The sequence below is a fragment of the Xyrauchen texanus genome, chromosome 43 (genome assembly GCF_025860055.1).
Source record: "Xyrauchen texanus isolate HMW12.3.18 chromosome 43, RBS_HiC_50CHRs, whole genome shotgun sequence".
In the NCBI taxonomy this organism is placed as follows: domain Eukaryota; kingdom Metazoa; phylum Chordata; class Actinopteri; order Cypriniformes; family Catostomidae; genus Xyrauchen; species Xyrauchen texanus.
Genome location: NC_068318.1, coordinates 18059868 through 18073028, shown reverse-complemented (window position 1 = coordinate 18073028; position 13161 = coordinate 18059868). Strand labels below are relative to the sequence as shown.

General features: G+C 46.5%; 1 protein-coding gene across 1 annotated transcript in view; it reads left to right on the top strand.

The window, feature by feature from the left end:
• LOC127635910 (protocadherin Fat 3-like) overlaps positions 1–13161 on the top strand; it is a 68917-nt gene that overhangs the window by 16835 nt on the left and 38921 nt on the right. The window contains 1 exon segment of the mRNA XM_052116198.1: positions 1808–1869. Coding sequence (XP_051972158.1) covers positions 1808–1869 — 62 coding nt within the window.

Genomic DNA, 13161 nt, shown 5'->3' with positions numbered 1-13161 from the left:
GCGGTGGATGGCGTGAAGCCTCCACACGTGCTATGTCTCTGTGGCAATGCACTCAACAAGCCACGTGATAAGATGCACGGGTTGATGGTCTCAGACACGGAGGCAGCTGAGATTCGTCCTCCTCCACCCAGATTGAGGCAAATCACTATGCGTCCATGGGGACTTAAAAGCACATTGGGAATTGGGCATTCCAAATTGGGAGAAATAGTGGGAAAAATCCCCAAAAAACAAACCAAAAAAAGACCTTGGACGATAATGCCACAATCCTGTCAGACAAAAACACAGACTGACACTGACCGTGACAGTTATAGAGTCTTTTTTATGCTTAAGACACTGCTGGGAATAAGCCATCATCAGCTGTGATTAATCTTTGCTAGTTTAGCTCTCTTTTTTATCATTGTCTCTTTAACTTAGCCTAAGTGTTCAGATAAATTGCATTGTGAGCTATTTTATAAAAACAAATGGGCTGTTTGTGGAAGCAAGCAAACAATTACTGAACCTTTAAAAATAGAGTGAACAAAAGCATGTCTGATTATTAGTTTAGTAAGCTCGCCTCCCAATAAAGTCATTTGTTTTAACATTTATTTCTTTATATGCCCTCCAAACAGTATCTTTCAGTTGGCTTCTACATTGCTTTTTCAGTGATAATCTATTCCTCACACTTTCCTTACAACCATTCTGTTTCATTCTCCCATCAGCTCTGTGAGATCATAGCTCCTCTAATTTCTCTAATTGAGTCTCTCTGGATCACGTTGACACACATTAGGGATGTGAGGTTTTATGGAGCTAAAATTACCCTAAATATTTCATCAGAATTGGCCAATATGACTAATGCACTATTTTCCATGTCTTCTGAACTCACATGATACCTTTGTGAATAAATCATTCTTTTGAGTCAGATCTTTTCAATGAATGGATTGAGAAGGTAAAAAAAAAAAACAGCTCTCAAATAGAACATCGCTACTCATCTATGGAACTTGAATGAATACTTAATAATGAATACACCAGGCCTAGGGTGGACGTCAAGGTTTGCAGTGAATAAAGACTTAAATTTCTGTCTATTTCTTTCCAAAAGTTTTGAATTACTTCAGAAGACTTGGAATACAGCACACAAGTCATATAGACACATTTTACGATAATTTGATGGTGCATTTGCATTCTTTTCAAGACTTGAATGCTCCACACCCATTGTAATGGCATGGAAAAAGTGACCAGTGCATTCTTCAAAATTTCTCATTTTGTGTTCCACAAAGGAAAGTAATCCACACTGGTTTATAACTGCATAATAGCAAATAAATGAGTACAGAAAGTACTCTTTTCTAAACCCTATTTCCTGAGCAACCCGATTGTTGTCAACCCCATATAGACCCACTTTAAGTTATTCAGCCTTGTCTCTTGTATCCAGATGTTTTCTGCCTCAATGAAGCATTCATATTCTAGAATGTCTTCTTGTTCACAATCTCTGCTGCTCTCTCTGCATAGAAGTGCTTCCTAACGCGTATTTACAGCCATCAGGGGTTTGAAAAATAACCCTGTGCGTTCACTACATGCCATCTGTGAGCTGGGTTTACGCCAAAGGCCCTTTCTGTCATGAGCTGCTCTTCCTTCCACAATAAACAAACAATGCTGTGTAAATGTATGCCCCTTGCTGACATGTTATTAATCATTGTCAAAAATGGAGCGGTTCTCTATACTGATAGTTGCAGCTAATCTGCTTTGATTTATGTATTTCAAAGAGTTTGATTACATGGCACAATTGTCATGAAAGTTTGCACGTTATTCCATTTTGTGACTGAATGTTTTTCAGGACTCATTACCACCACATCAAGGAAACTGGACAGAGAGCAACAAGCAGAGCATTTCCTGGAGGTACCATTTACTTTACAGATCTAGCTACACCTTAAAGGGATAGTTCACCCAAAAATATAATTGTAATATATGGTGTAATGTAAGTGCGCGATCTTTGGCGGGTGATCTCCGGACGTCGTAGCACTAGTGGTGGTGTTGATCTATCTCTCTTGGGCTCCCCTCAGTGGCTTGGCGCCTGAAAGCTATCACCTTTTTTTCTCCCTTATGGGTGGCCCTGCTCGCCGATAACAAGTCCAATACCTGTTTTTTTATTTTTATTTATGAATTCCATATCAACAGTTTATTTCAGTTTTATCATCCGAATTTTGTTTAAAATAATTAATTCATTAAAACTTTAATCAAATGAATTTTCAGCATATTATTGTATTATGTTTTATCAAATGAAGTGCTTAGATACAGAACCTCACAGCACAATCCAAAATACAACACTGGAGTTATATTTTGTCAAATAAAGTGCTGCACAGCAGAGCATCACAGATGTTAAATACTGCTTAATTATAATACAATTACTACTGATATTATTATTATTATTATTATTATTAGTAGTAGTAGTTATAGTAGTAGTAGTAGTAGTAGTAGTTATAGTTGTAGTAGTAGTAGTAGTAGTAGTAGTTATAGTAGTAGTATTAGTAGTAGTAGTTAGTAGTAGTAGTAGTTGTAGTAGTAGTAGTAGTTGTAGTAGTAGTAGTTGTAGTAGTAGTAGTAGTTGTAGTAGTAGTAGTAATAGTAGTAGTAGTAGTAGCAGTAGTAGTAGTTATTATTAGTAGTAGTAGTAGTTATAGTAGTAGTAGTTATAGTAGTAGTAGTAGTAGTAGTAGTAGTAGTAGTAGTTATAGTAGTGTAGTAGTAGTTATTAGTAGTAGTAGTTATAGTAGTATTAGTAGTTATAGTAGTAGTAGATATTAGTAGTAGTAGTAGTAGTAGTTATAGTAGTAGTAGTTATTATTATTATTATTATTAGTAGTAGTAGTAGTAGTTATTAGTAGTAGTAGTTATAGTAGTTATAGTAGTAGTAGTAGTAGATATTAGTAGTAGTAGTAGTAGTAGTAGTTATAGTAGTAGTAGTTATTATTAGTAGTAGTAGTAGTAGTTATAGTAGTAGTAGTAGTTATAGTAGTAGTAGTAGTAGTATTACAATGAATATTACATAACTTTACAGTAGTGATATATTTCTGTCATACTTTATCCTTTTATTTTTTGTAGTGTGTTTGTGTCGTTTTGACCAAGGAGTTCGGATGTTATGTCGGCAGCTTCCCACTCTGGAAAAGAGTGGGAACATGACTCAAAGTGATTGAACAAATAAACAAACAATTAAATAAGTGTGTACTCCGTATGTGCCTCATGCTACAATGTGAATTTGCACTCTGCGCGATGATCATGACAGTGTTTTCCCTGTATGAGCCTTGGAGGAGCCTTAAATGGTATGAGCAGCCGACGTCAGCACAAAACTGTCTCCACACATTCACAAGTACTCACATTTGTATTATATGCAAACTATGTATTTATCTAATTAAATCGCAGCTTTTGCGGTTACATAATCTCACTAGGACATACCATGATTATAATTTGTGGGCTGAATTTTTACGTAATGACTTTCGTCTTTTATTTTTTACATTAAAAATGTTTTCTCCCCTTTTCTCCCCAATTTCGTATGCACAATTCCCGCTGCTTACTAGGTCCTTGTGGAGGCACAGTTACTCATATCAGTACGGGTGATGGAGGAAAAGTCTCAGTTGCCTCTGCTTCAGAGACAGTCAATCCATGCATCTTATCACGTGGCTCATTGTGCATAACACCGCAGAGACTCACAGCATGTGGAAGCTCATGCTATTCTCTGTGATCCACGCACAACTTCCCATGCCCCATTGAGAGCGGGAACCACTAATCACAACCACGAGGAGGTTACCCCATGTGACTCTACCCTCCCTTGCAACCCGGCCAATTTGGTTGCTTAGGAGACCTGGCTGGAATCCCTCAGCACACCCTGGATTCGAACTCATGACTCCAGGGGTGGTAGTCAGCATCAATACTTGTTGAGCTACCCAGGCCCCGATACAAGTATCGCTATCGGGACATCCCTAATTGTTTATTGATTGCCATGTTGTACCAAACCTGTGAAAAATAAAAGAACATTTGTAAAAATTTATATACTCTTCTTTTCATACAATAGCAGTTCATTTTGACCACAGCTGTCAAAACTTTAGAAATCTCATTAAATAATTAATTCGACTCATGTGCTGTATTTTAATCTATATGTACTCTTTGAATCCAGAAGAAATGGCATTAGATGTCAATGATGTCAAATCTGCCGCAAATTGTCTAAAGGCAGCATATTTCAATTGAAACGTGTGCGCAAATGAGGGGAGCAAATCAAATTGTTAGTGAATAACAGCTTAAATTTTGATCTCTTCCTCATGCAAAGCTATTGTAGGAGCACTATTAAGATTCTTTTTAGGTGGGGATTTTTTTGTCCTTTTTGGAGCTTGACCATGGTCACAATTAATTTGTATGGAAAAGATGAGCTTGTACATTTTCCAGAATTTCTCCTTTTGCATTCCACGTAAAATATAACAACATCGTTTTCTAACATCATGAGGGTTAATAAAAAAGGACATAATTTTCATTTTTGGTTGAACTATCCCATTAAGAGCAAACACTTGTAGTTAATCATTGATTCTCTTGGGCAGGCTTACTAGTTTAATTAAAGGTGAAATTACGTAATTCCACCTACAGTGACAGTGCTGAAACTATGAGGTACTATAAAGCAAGTTGAAATGATTACCCTTCAACAGCCTAGTATTTTATTGATTTCATCATATAGGATAAGCTCTGACTTATTTGTTTATTGATCTGTTTAGGGAACACATTTGTCGGTCAAAGAAAATACAGAGATGTTACCAGTAAGCTATTGAATTCAATGGAAAATAAGGGAACACATTCATAGTATTGAGTGAGGAATGGATTTACACATGCACAACATAAAGGTGCCAGTATTTCCATATGCTTTTTCATTTCTTTATAATAAGGCACTAAATAGGAACAGCGTATTGCAAATAACTGCATTTTAAATGGCAAAAAGCTTTAGCTGACTAAGGACTCTTAATTATCACCAAAATGTGCAGATATGCAATTTTTATACAGTCTGGTGAGCAGCCTTTAAATTACTGATCAGTCAAGTACAGTAGAGTTGATCAATAGCACGTGTGTGGCTCCCCGTGATCCCTGGCCTACATGGACAGACTGGAATGAGGGCCATTGATTTTGTGTTCACTAAATGATGATTCACTCTGCATCGAGCATCCAGTTTCAAAGTTCATATCTTGCATCTACCGCCTCAGGGAGCCAACTTTGAGTGTGGTCCAAGCATCAGGGTCCTCCAGTATGTGCCGCTGACAGTAGACTAGCCCATTAAAGATTTAGTCCATTGAGGCTTTCGTGATGAAGTGCAGTGAGCTTCTGGTTTGAAAGTTGAAACTCTGGTGTAATTGCCCCTGGCCCCAGTTTTCAACCACTCTCTGATCAAGTATCTCCAGTGGAGAGACATCAATGTGCTTTATAGAAGATTCAGATGAGTAAGCTCATTGGGTTGTTTTCTAAAGAATATGTCTGTGTTTCTATTTTTCTGTTTGTTTATGTGTTTTAAAATAATATGAAAAGAGAAAACCAAAATTGTTTTGTTTTTGTTTAGCCTTTTTATTGCATTAAACAGTGGAGGGTGACTGGAAAGTTAAACGCAATTCATAATTTTCCCCTTATTATGTTCCAAACACATATGACTTTTGTTTTCAGTGGAATACAAAAGAAGATGCTAGTTAGTAGAATTTAAGGGACCGAAGAAAGAAACCTTTTCTTTTTAACAAGCACGATTTGAGAGATCAGTCTTGTCCATTTGCACAAATGATTCAGGAAGAGTTATGCACTGATGTTATTACTTAGGGTTCGGGGGTTTGTTCAAATTTATAAATACATTACATTTAGATCAAATCATTTATCAGATACTTTTTCCAAAGCACCTTACAAATGAGGAACATCACAAGCAATTTATCACATAAGAGCCAACAGCATTTGCAGTATGGCAATGCCACATTTCAAAAGTAAGCTAAAGTAGTAAAGAGGCTAGAGCAGAATTAGAAATGCAGACTGAAAATAAATAAATTACAGTATATACAGTATATGTGTGTATATATATATATATATATATATATATATATATATATATATATATACTGTTCCCTATCGAGAGGTCTCTCCTATTGCGTAAGTAGGTTACGCTATGGGAAAACTCCGTTTCTCGAGAAATATTGAAGTCTTTATGTAAAACGCATTGCAGCTGCACAGCAGACAGCGATGAGCGAGGCAGCTCGGTCATTGGCTGTGCCGCGGCAACTGCTCGAACCAATGACGGGGCGACTCTGAACGCGCGACCAATGGGCGCGCGCCTCGCGTTCGCGCGCTCAGAGCCTGCCGAAATTAGCATAGGCAGGCTATATAATGGGCACCCCGTCATGCGAGTTCCTTTAGATTTAATCTCCTTCAGCGAAGACCTTCTCTTCGCTGGATCCTCCGGATTGTTGGAGTCTTTCGCCGCCGTTGACAAGCTTACAGCGGGACTGCTAAGAGGACGCCGGCGCCTTCAGCCGCCTTCGAAGCCTTCTGCTACGCCATCCGGCGCGCATCGCATATCCTTTACTGCAAGCGCTCGCCCCCGCGACGCTTTTAAAAGTAAAAGAGTAATTTTCCAAGGCGTTGTTTCAAATGCCTTCAGCCTGCGCCTCGTGCAGAGGCCCTCTTCACGACGGAGATCGGCACATCATCTGCACTCGCTGCCTGGGTCTGGACCACGCAGAAGCTGCACTCATTCAGGGCGGATGCCCCGAATGCGACTCCTTGGGCCTCGCCGAGCTGCGCGCTCGCTTTGCCGTTTTCACCGCAAACGAGCCGGCTTCCACCGTGCTGCCACCTCCGTTCGAGCCGCGCAAGAAAAAGCGCCGCTCACAGAGGCTGCCAGAGCACGCCGACTTCGGTGACGTCACGCCGGCCCAGTCCCCGCGTGCATCACCGCTACCAGAAATCTCCCCGCCGCCAGTCCATTTCACGAGAGCGGACCTGCACCCCTCCAACAAAGCGGTGGGTCTCGTCTCGTTCGGCACATCAGGGGACGACGATGGAAAGGATGACAGCCTCTCTCTTGACGCTGCATCCGACGACTGGCCGGGCTCGTTCGACCCCGCGCCATCGACATCAGCGGACACGAGCGCGGGCACCAGCATGGACTCGGAAATCGTCCGTATCCTGTCAAAAGCCGTGGAAGACCTCGGGCTCGACTGGTCTTCCCCGGAAGAACCCGCCCGCAGCCGGCTGGACGAGTGGTTCCTGCAGGGGCGCCGGCAGGCCCCCCCGACAGAGACCCTCTCCTTTCTTCCCTGAGGTCCACGACGAGCTCACAAAGTCGTGGAAAGCCCCGCACTCTGCTCGCCTAAAGCCTTCTTTTTCTTCCTCGCTCTCCTCAGTGGACGGCGCGAGAGAAAGAGGCTACGAGGCAACTCCGCCCCTCGAGGAGACCGTGGCCAACCATCTATGCCCACCCTCTACAGCTGGATGGAAGGCCAGAGCTTCTCACCCCTCGAAGCCCTGCAGAACCACCTCAGCTCTCGCCGGTCGCGCATACGCCGCCGCCGCCGGCCAAGCTGCATCAGCGCTGCATTCGATGGCGGTCCTACAAGTTTTTCAGGCCAAACTCCTCCGCACCATGGACGAGTCTGGACCTGAACCCGAGGCTTTCAAGGACCTGCGCAGCGCTACGGACGTAGCCCTGCGAGCCACAAAGGCCACCGCCCAATCCATCGGCCGGGCCATGGCTAATTTGACCGTCCTTGAGCGCCATCTGTGGCTAACGCTAACGGAGATGAAGGACGCGGATAAGGCACCATTTCTTGACGCGCCTGTCACTCCAAGCGGCCTGTTCGGACCGGCGGTGAGAGAATTCACTGAGCGCTTCACTGAGGCTCGGAAGGATTCGCAAGCTATGCATCACTTCCTGCCCAAGCGCTCCAGCTCGTCTCAGAAACCGCCCCAGCAGCAGCAGCGAGCCAGGGCAGAGCCGCCCGTCTCCCAGCCGAAGAGCAGACCTGAAAAGGACGCTCGACGCCGCTCGCGTTCCGCTGGCCGAAGAAAGCCGCACGAGCAACGAGGTCCTCGGCCCAGAATCACTCTGAACACGGAGCCTCGTAAGTCTTCCTAGCAACAGGAAGAAAAAGAGAGAGTACGTGTCTCGCAAAAGCCGGACCGCTCTCTCTCAAACATCTAAAACATTACCCAGTCCCCTTACAGGCAGCTGGAAATGTCTATACAGCAGTCAATGGGCCAGTCATAAAACTCGCTCACCTGCAATCAAACGCCGTTTTTACGGCGACACACAGAAATCACGAAAAGAGTCATTTTCTGCCCATACAGTTTCAAACAGGGTTCACATGTCCACACTAAAGTGCGCATTCCCACATATCAATACTGTCCAAACAGTGCCAAATACCTCCCCAGTTCAGGCTGGATGTCCCAAAAATGTAGATCGTGTGCCTATTGTCATGTATACACCACTACACACAAGCACTGTTCCCACAGTTATAAACACTTCCCCAGTAAAAACGGGAAATACTATAAGTGTAGTGCGCGTGCCTGCTGTACTGCACGCACCCCTACACACGGCTACCCATGCAGTTTCAAACAGCTCTCTATTTCATGCCGCAAGCATCACAGATGCAATGCGCGAGCAAAGAAACTCCCCGCTAAATGCGGAAAGCTTTATGAATGTGGCGCGCGTGCCTATTATGATGTATGCACCCCCACCCCAAAACACTGTTCATACAGTTTCAAGCATCTCTCCGACTCATGCTGTGAGCATCTCGGAGATAGCGCACGTGCCTGTACTCTCACACGCACCCCTGCACTCGGCACTCAATACGGCTGCTCAGCGCGCACCTGCGCCTCTGAGAGCCATAGACTCTGTGTTAGCACAAAGCGATTTGCCGGTGGGGCCCATACGTCACTGCGACACGCCCCCAGCCAGCATTCAGCCCATATCTGTGCGAGCAGAAGCCTGGGAAAAAAATCCCTGACATGCCGAAATGGGTTTTGAACATAATAAAACATGGATACTCACTTCAGTTCGCTCGCAGACCACCCCGCTTTTCAGCGGTGGTCGAGACGAAAGTGAGAAAAGATGTGTCACATGTTCTATGCACCTAGGTGCTCAAACTGATAGAGAAGGGCACTATAGAAACTGTTCCTCCCTCTTTGAGCGAGGCGGGTTTTTACAGCCGCTATTTTCTCGTCCCGAAAAAGGACGGTGGCCTTCGCCCCATCCTGGATCTCAGACATCTGAACAAAGCGTTAATGATTCGCTCGTTCAGAATGTTAACAACCAAACATATCCTCGCGCAAGTTCGCCCCGGGGATTGGTTTCTATCAGTGGATTTGAAAGACGCTTACTTTCACATTCCGATAGCGCCTCATCACAGGCCCTTTCTGAGATTCGCTTTCGAGGGACAGTCATACCAGTACACAGTACTACCATTCGGCCTATCATTGGCCCCCCGTACATTCACGAAATGTATGGACGCGGCACTTTCCCCCCTGAGACAGCGGGGAGTGCGAATACTGAATTACCTCGACGATTGGCTAATCATAGCACAATCAGAGGACCAGTTAATGATGCACAGATCTTGGATTATCAGCCATCTAGAATGCCTGGGTCTGAGAATCAATTTTGCAAAGAGCGTGCTATCCCCCAGCCAGAATATCTCTTTTCTGGGAATAGTGCTAGACTCAGTGCAGATGACAGCGCGCCTCTCATCAGAGCGCGCGCTCTCTATTCGACGCCTTGCAACATCGTTCAGAACGGGCGCGCACGCCCCATCAAACGATTTCAAAGAATGCTCGGTCTCATGGCCTCGGCATCAGCTGTACTCCAGCTAGGATTGTTGCACATGCGTCCTCTCCAGCGCTGGCTCAAGAGCCGTGTCCCCACTCACGCGTGGCGCTCGGGCCACTTTTTGATCAGAGCGAATCACGGCTGTATAAAAGCCCTGACGCCCTGGAAAGCCATCAACTGGTATCAAACCGGCGTGAGTCTGGGCGTGAGTACGCGGAGAAAAATGATCATGACAGATGCCTCCAAAATAGGATGGGGGGCCCTTTACGAGGGCAGGCCTGTCTCCGGGTTTTGGTCAAACCCGGAAAAGCGCCTACACATAAACTGTCTGGAAATGAAAGCGGTCGCCTTGGCTCTCAGAGCCCTGCTTCCGTACCTAAAAAACGAACACGTCCTGGTCCGAACGGACAACATGACGGTAGTTTCGTATATAAATCGCCAAGGTGGACTCAGGTCGAGCTCCCTGCACTCTATGGCCAGGGAGCTCATCCTATGGTCACAACACCACCTGCGCTCGCTAAGGGCAGCGCACGTGCCAGGTGTCCTGAACCAAGGAGCGGACATGCTATCCAGAGACAAGGTTCTCCCAGGAGAATGGTCTCTCCACCCTCTGACGGTTCAGTGGTTATGGCAAACCTTTGGCGAGGCAGAGGTCGACCTCTTCGCCTCCAAGGAAAACGCGCACTGCCCTCTCTTCTTCTCAAAAATCACAGAAGCGCTCGTCCAAGTTTGGCCGAGCCGCCCCTTGTATGCTTTTCCCCCGATCGCGATGCTACCTCAGGTCATCAGTCGGATCAGGGAGGTGAAATGTGCAGTGCTCCTGGTAGCCCCACTCTGGAAAAACCAGACGTGGTTTCCAGAACTGATACAGATAATGCAATCTGCCCCATGGCCGATTCCGCTGAGGCAAGACCTCCTCAGACAGGCCAGCGGGATGATTCTTCATCCCCGCCCCGATCTGTGGGCCCTCCATGCATGGCCCCTCAACGGGTTCCTGAGAACCTCCCCAGTGGAGTTTTGAGTACCATTACTGAAGCGCGAGCGCCCTCTACGAGGTGCTTGTATGCCCGAAAGTGGAAAGTGTTCAGTGACTGGTGTAATACCAAGAGTTTGAACCCCAAAACGTGCGAGATACCAAGTGTACTCGCCTTTTTGCAGGAGCTGCTGGAGGCGGGCCGCACACCCTCCACTTTCAAAGTCTATGTGGCTGCCATAGCGGCGTCACACAATCCTGATAAAGGACATTCATTAGGGAAAAACGATCTGATCATTCATTTCCTAAGAGGCGCTAGGAGGATGAACCCTCCTCGCCCACCTTCGGTGCCGATCTGGGACCTGGCCACGGTCCTGGACGCACTCAAGGGTGCCCCGTTCGAACCTCTCCGAACCGTGCACCTTAAGCAGCTCTCGCTCAAAACCGCGCTCTTGCTGGCGCTCACTTCAGTTAAAAGAGTGGGCGACCTGCATGCGCTGTCATCAAGCGCTGCTTGCCTGGAATTTGGACCTAACGACTGCAGAGTTGTCCTTAGGCCAAAGCACGGGTATATTCCTAAAGTGCTCTCTACACCCTTCAGAGCACAGGTGATATCTCTGGCAGCGCTATCGTCCCCAGCAGACGAAGGCGACGCAAATTTACTCTGCCCGGTCAGGGCGCTCAGAGTATATTTGGAACGTTCTGCCCTGTTCAGACATACGGAACAATTATTCGTATGCTTTGGCGGCCGAACTAAGGGTCTCGCTGTCACAAAGCAAAGAATATTGCGCTGGATAGTGGATGCTATAGCGCTGGCTTATGAAGCCAAGGGCCTTCAATGCCCCTTAGGCATCAGAGCTCACTCTACGAGAAGCATGGCCTCCTCGTGGGCGTGGTCGAGTGGGATACCCATTGAAGATATTTGTGCGGCAGCAGGCTGGGCCTCGCCTTCGACATTTATCAGGTTTTATAACCTACAGGTCCCCTCATTGCATTCCAACATTCTATCAGCCTGACTATAGAATGGAATAGAGTGTGTGTATGCTGGGCATCACCTCCTCCCTTATAAGGTCCGTCTCTGACCGACTTAGAGGATTTATTATGCGTACCAGTACATAAAAAGCTCAGTACATAAGATGTATGCCTCTTCCCGGGACAGTGCTTGCAGGTTCACGACCTGATCCCTGAAGGGAGTCGTAGGAACATTGGGCACGTAGCCCGGTCGTGACCTCAGGATAATGTGAGTATGTGCCGGACCGAACTCCAGGTAGGTTTCGCTGACAGAGAACGCTTGCAGGTCCCCAACCCTCTTGATTGAAGCTAGCGTTATCAGGAGGGCCGTCTTCAGGGAGAGGGCCTTGAGCTCAACTGAGTCAAGCGGCTCGAAGGGGGGTCTCTGAAGGCCCGAGAGGACCACTGATAGATCCCAGGAGGGGAACAGGCTTGGCTGGGGAGGGTTCAGTCTCCGAGTGCCTCTAAGGAACCTGATAATCAAGTTGTGCTTACCAAAGGACTTGCAACTACATACACATTCAAGGTGGAGGGGGACAGCCTCCCCAAGAACAGTCTCCCACGTGGAGCGTGAGATCCGAGAACCAAGTCCGGGTGTGCCAATAAGGAGCCACCAAGGTGACTTGTTCCTCTCTCTCCCTGATCTTGCACAGCACCAGTGCAAGAAGGCTCACTGGAGGAAATGCGTACTTGTGCAGCCCCCAGGGCCAGCTGTGTGCCAATGCGTCTGTCCAGAGAGGGGCTTCTGTCAGGGACTACCAGATCGGGCAGTGAGTGTTGTCCTGGGAGGCAAAGATGATCTACCTGTGTCATGCCGAATCAGTCCCAAATCAGCTGGACCACCTGGGGGTGGAGCATCCACTCTCTGCTGGGCGAAACCTGTCGTGACAGCGTGTCCACCGTCGTGTCGCAGTTGTCAGGGATATTGGTGGCATGCAGGACCTCAGTCGCTGCTGACTCGAAAGGAGGAGATGGCGGCGAGTTGTGACATATGACGAGAGCGCACGCCGCCATGGTGATTTATGTACGCTACCGTCGCGGTACTGTCTGAAAGGATCAAGACGTGATTTCCCCAAATCAGCGGGAGAAACCTCCGCAGGGCAAGGAATACAGCCAGCTGCCAATGGAGCCGGGGCCCTGTCCAGGAGCCAACAGCAGTGTGCCCATTGCACATGGCGCCCCAACCCAGTTGAGAGGCATCTGTGGGGATCACGACACATCTGGACACCTGCTGTAGGAGGACTCCTGTCCTCAGAAAACAGAGGTCTGTCTGAAAGTCTGTTGGCAGGAGGGGGTGATTATCAAACGGTATGTGCCGCAACGCCATGCCCATCTCGGGACTCGAGTCTGAAGCCAGTGCTGAAGCGGTCTCATATGCATC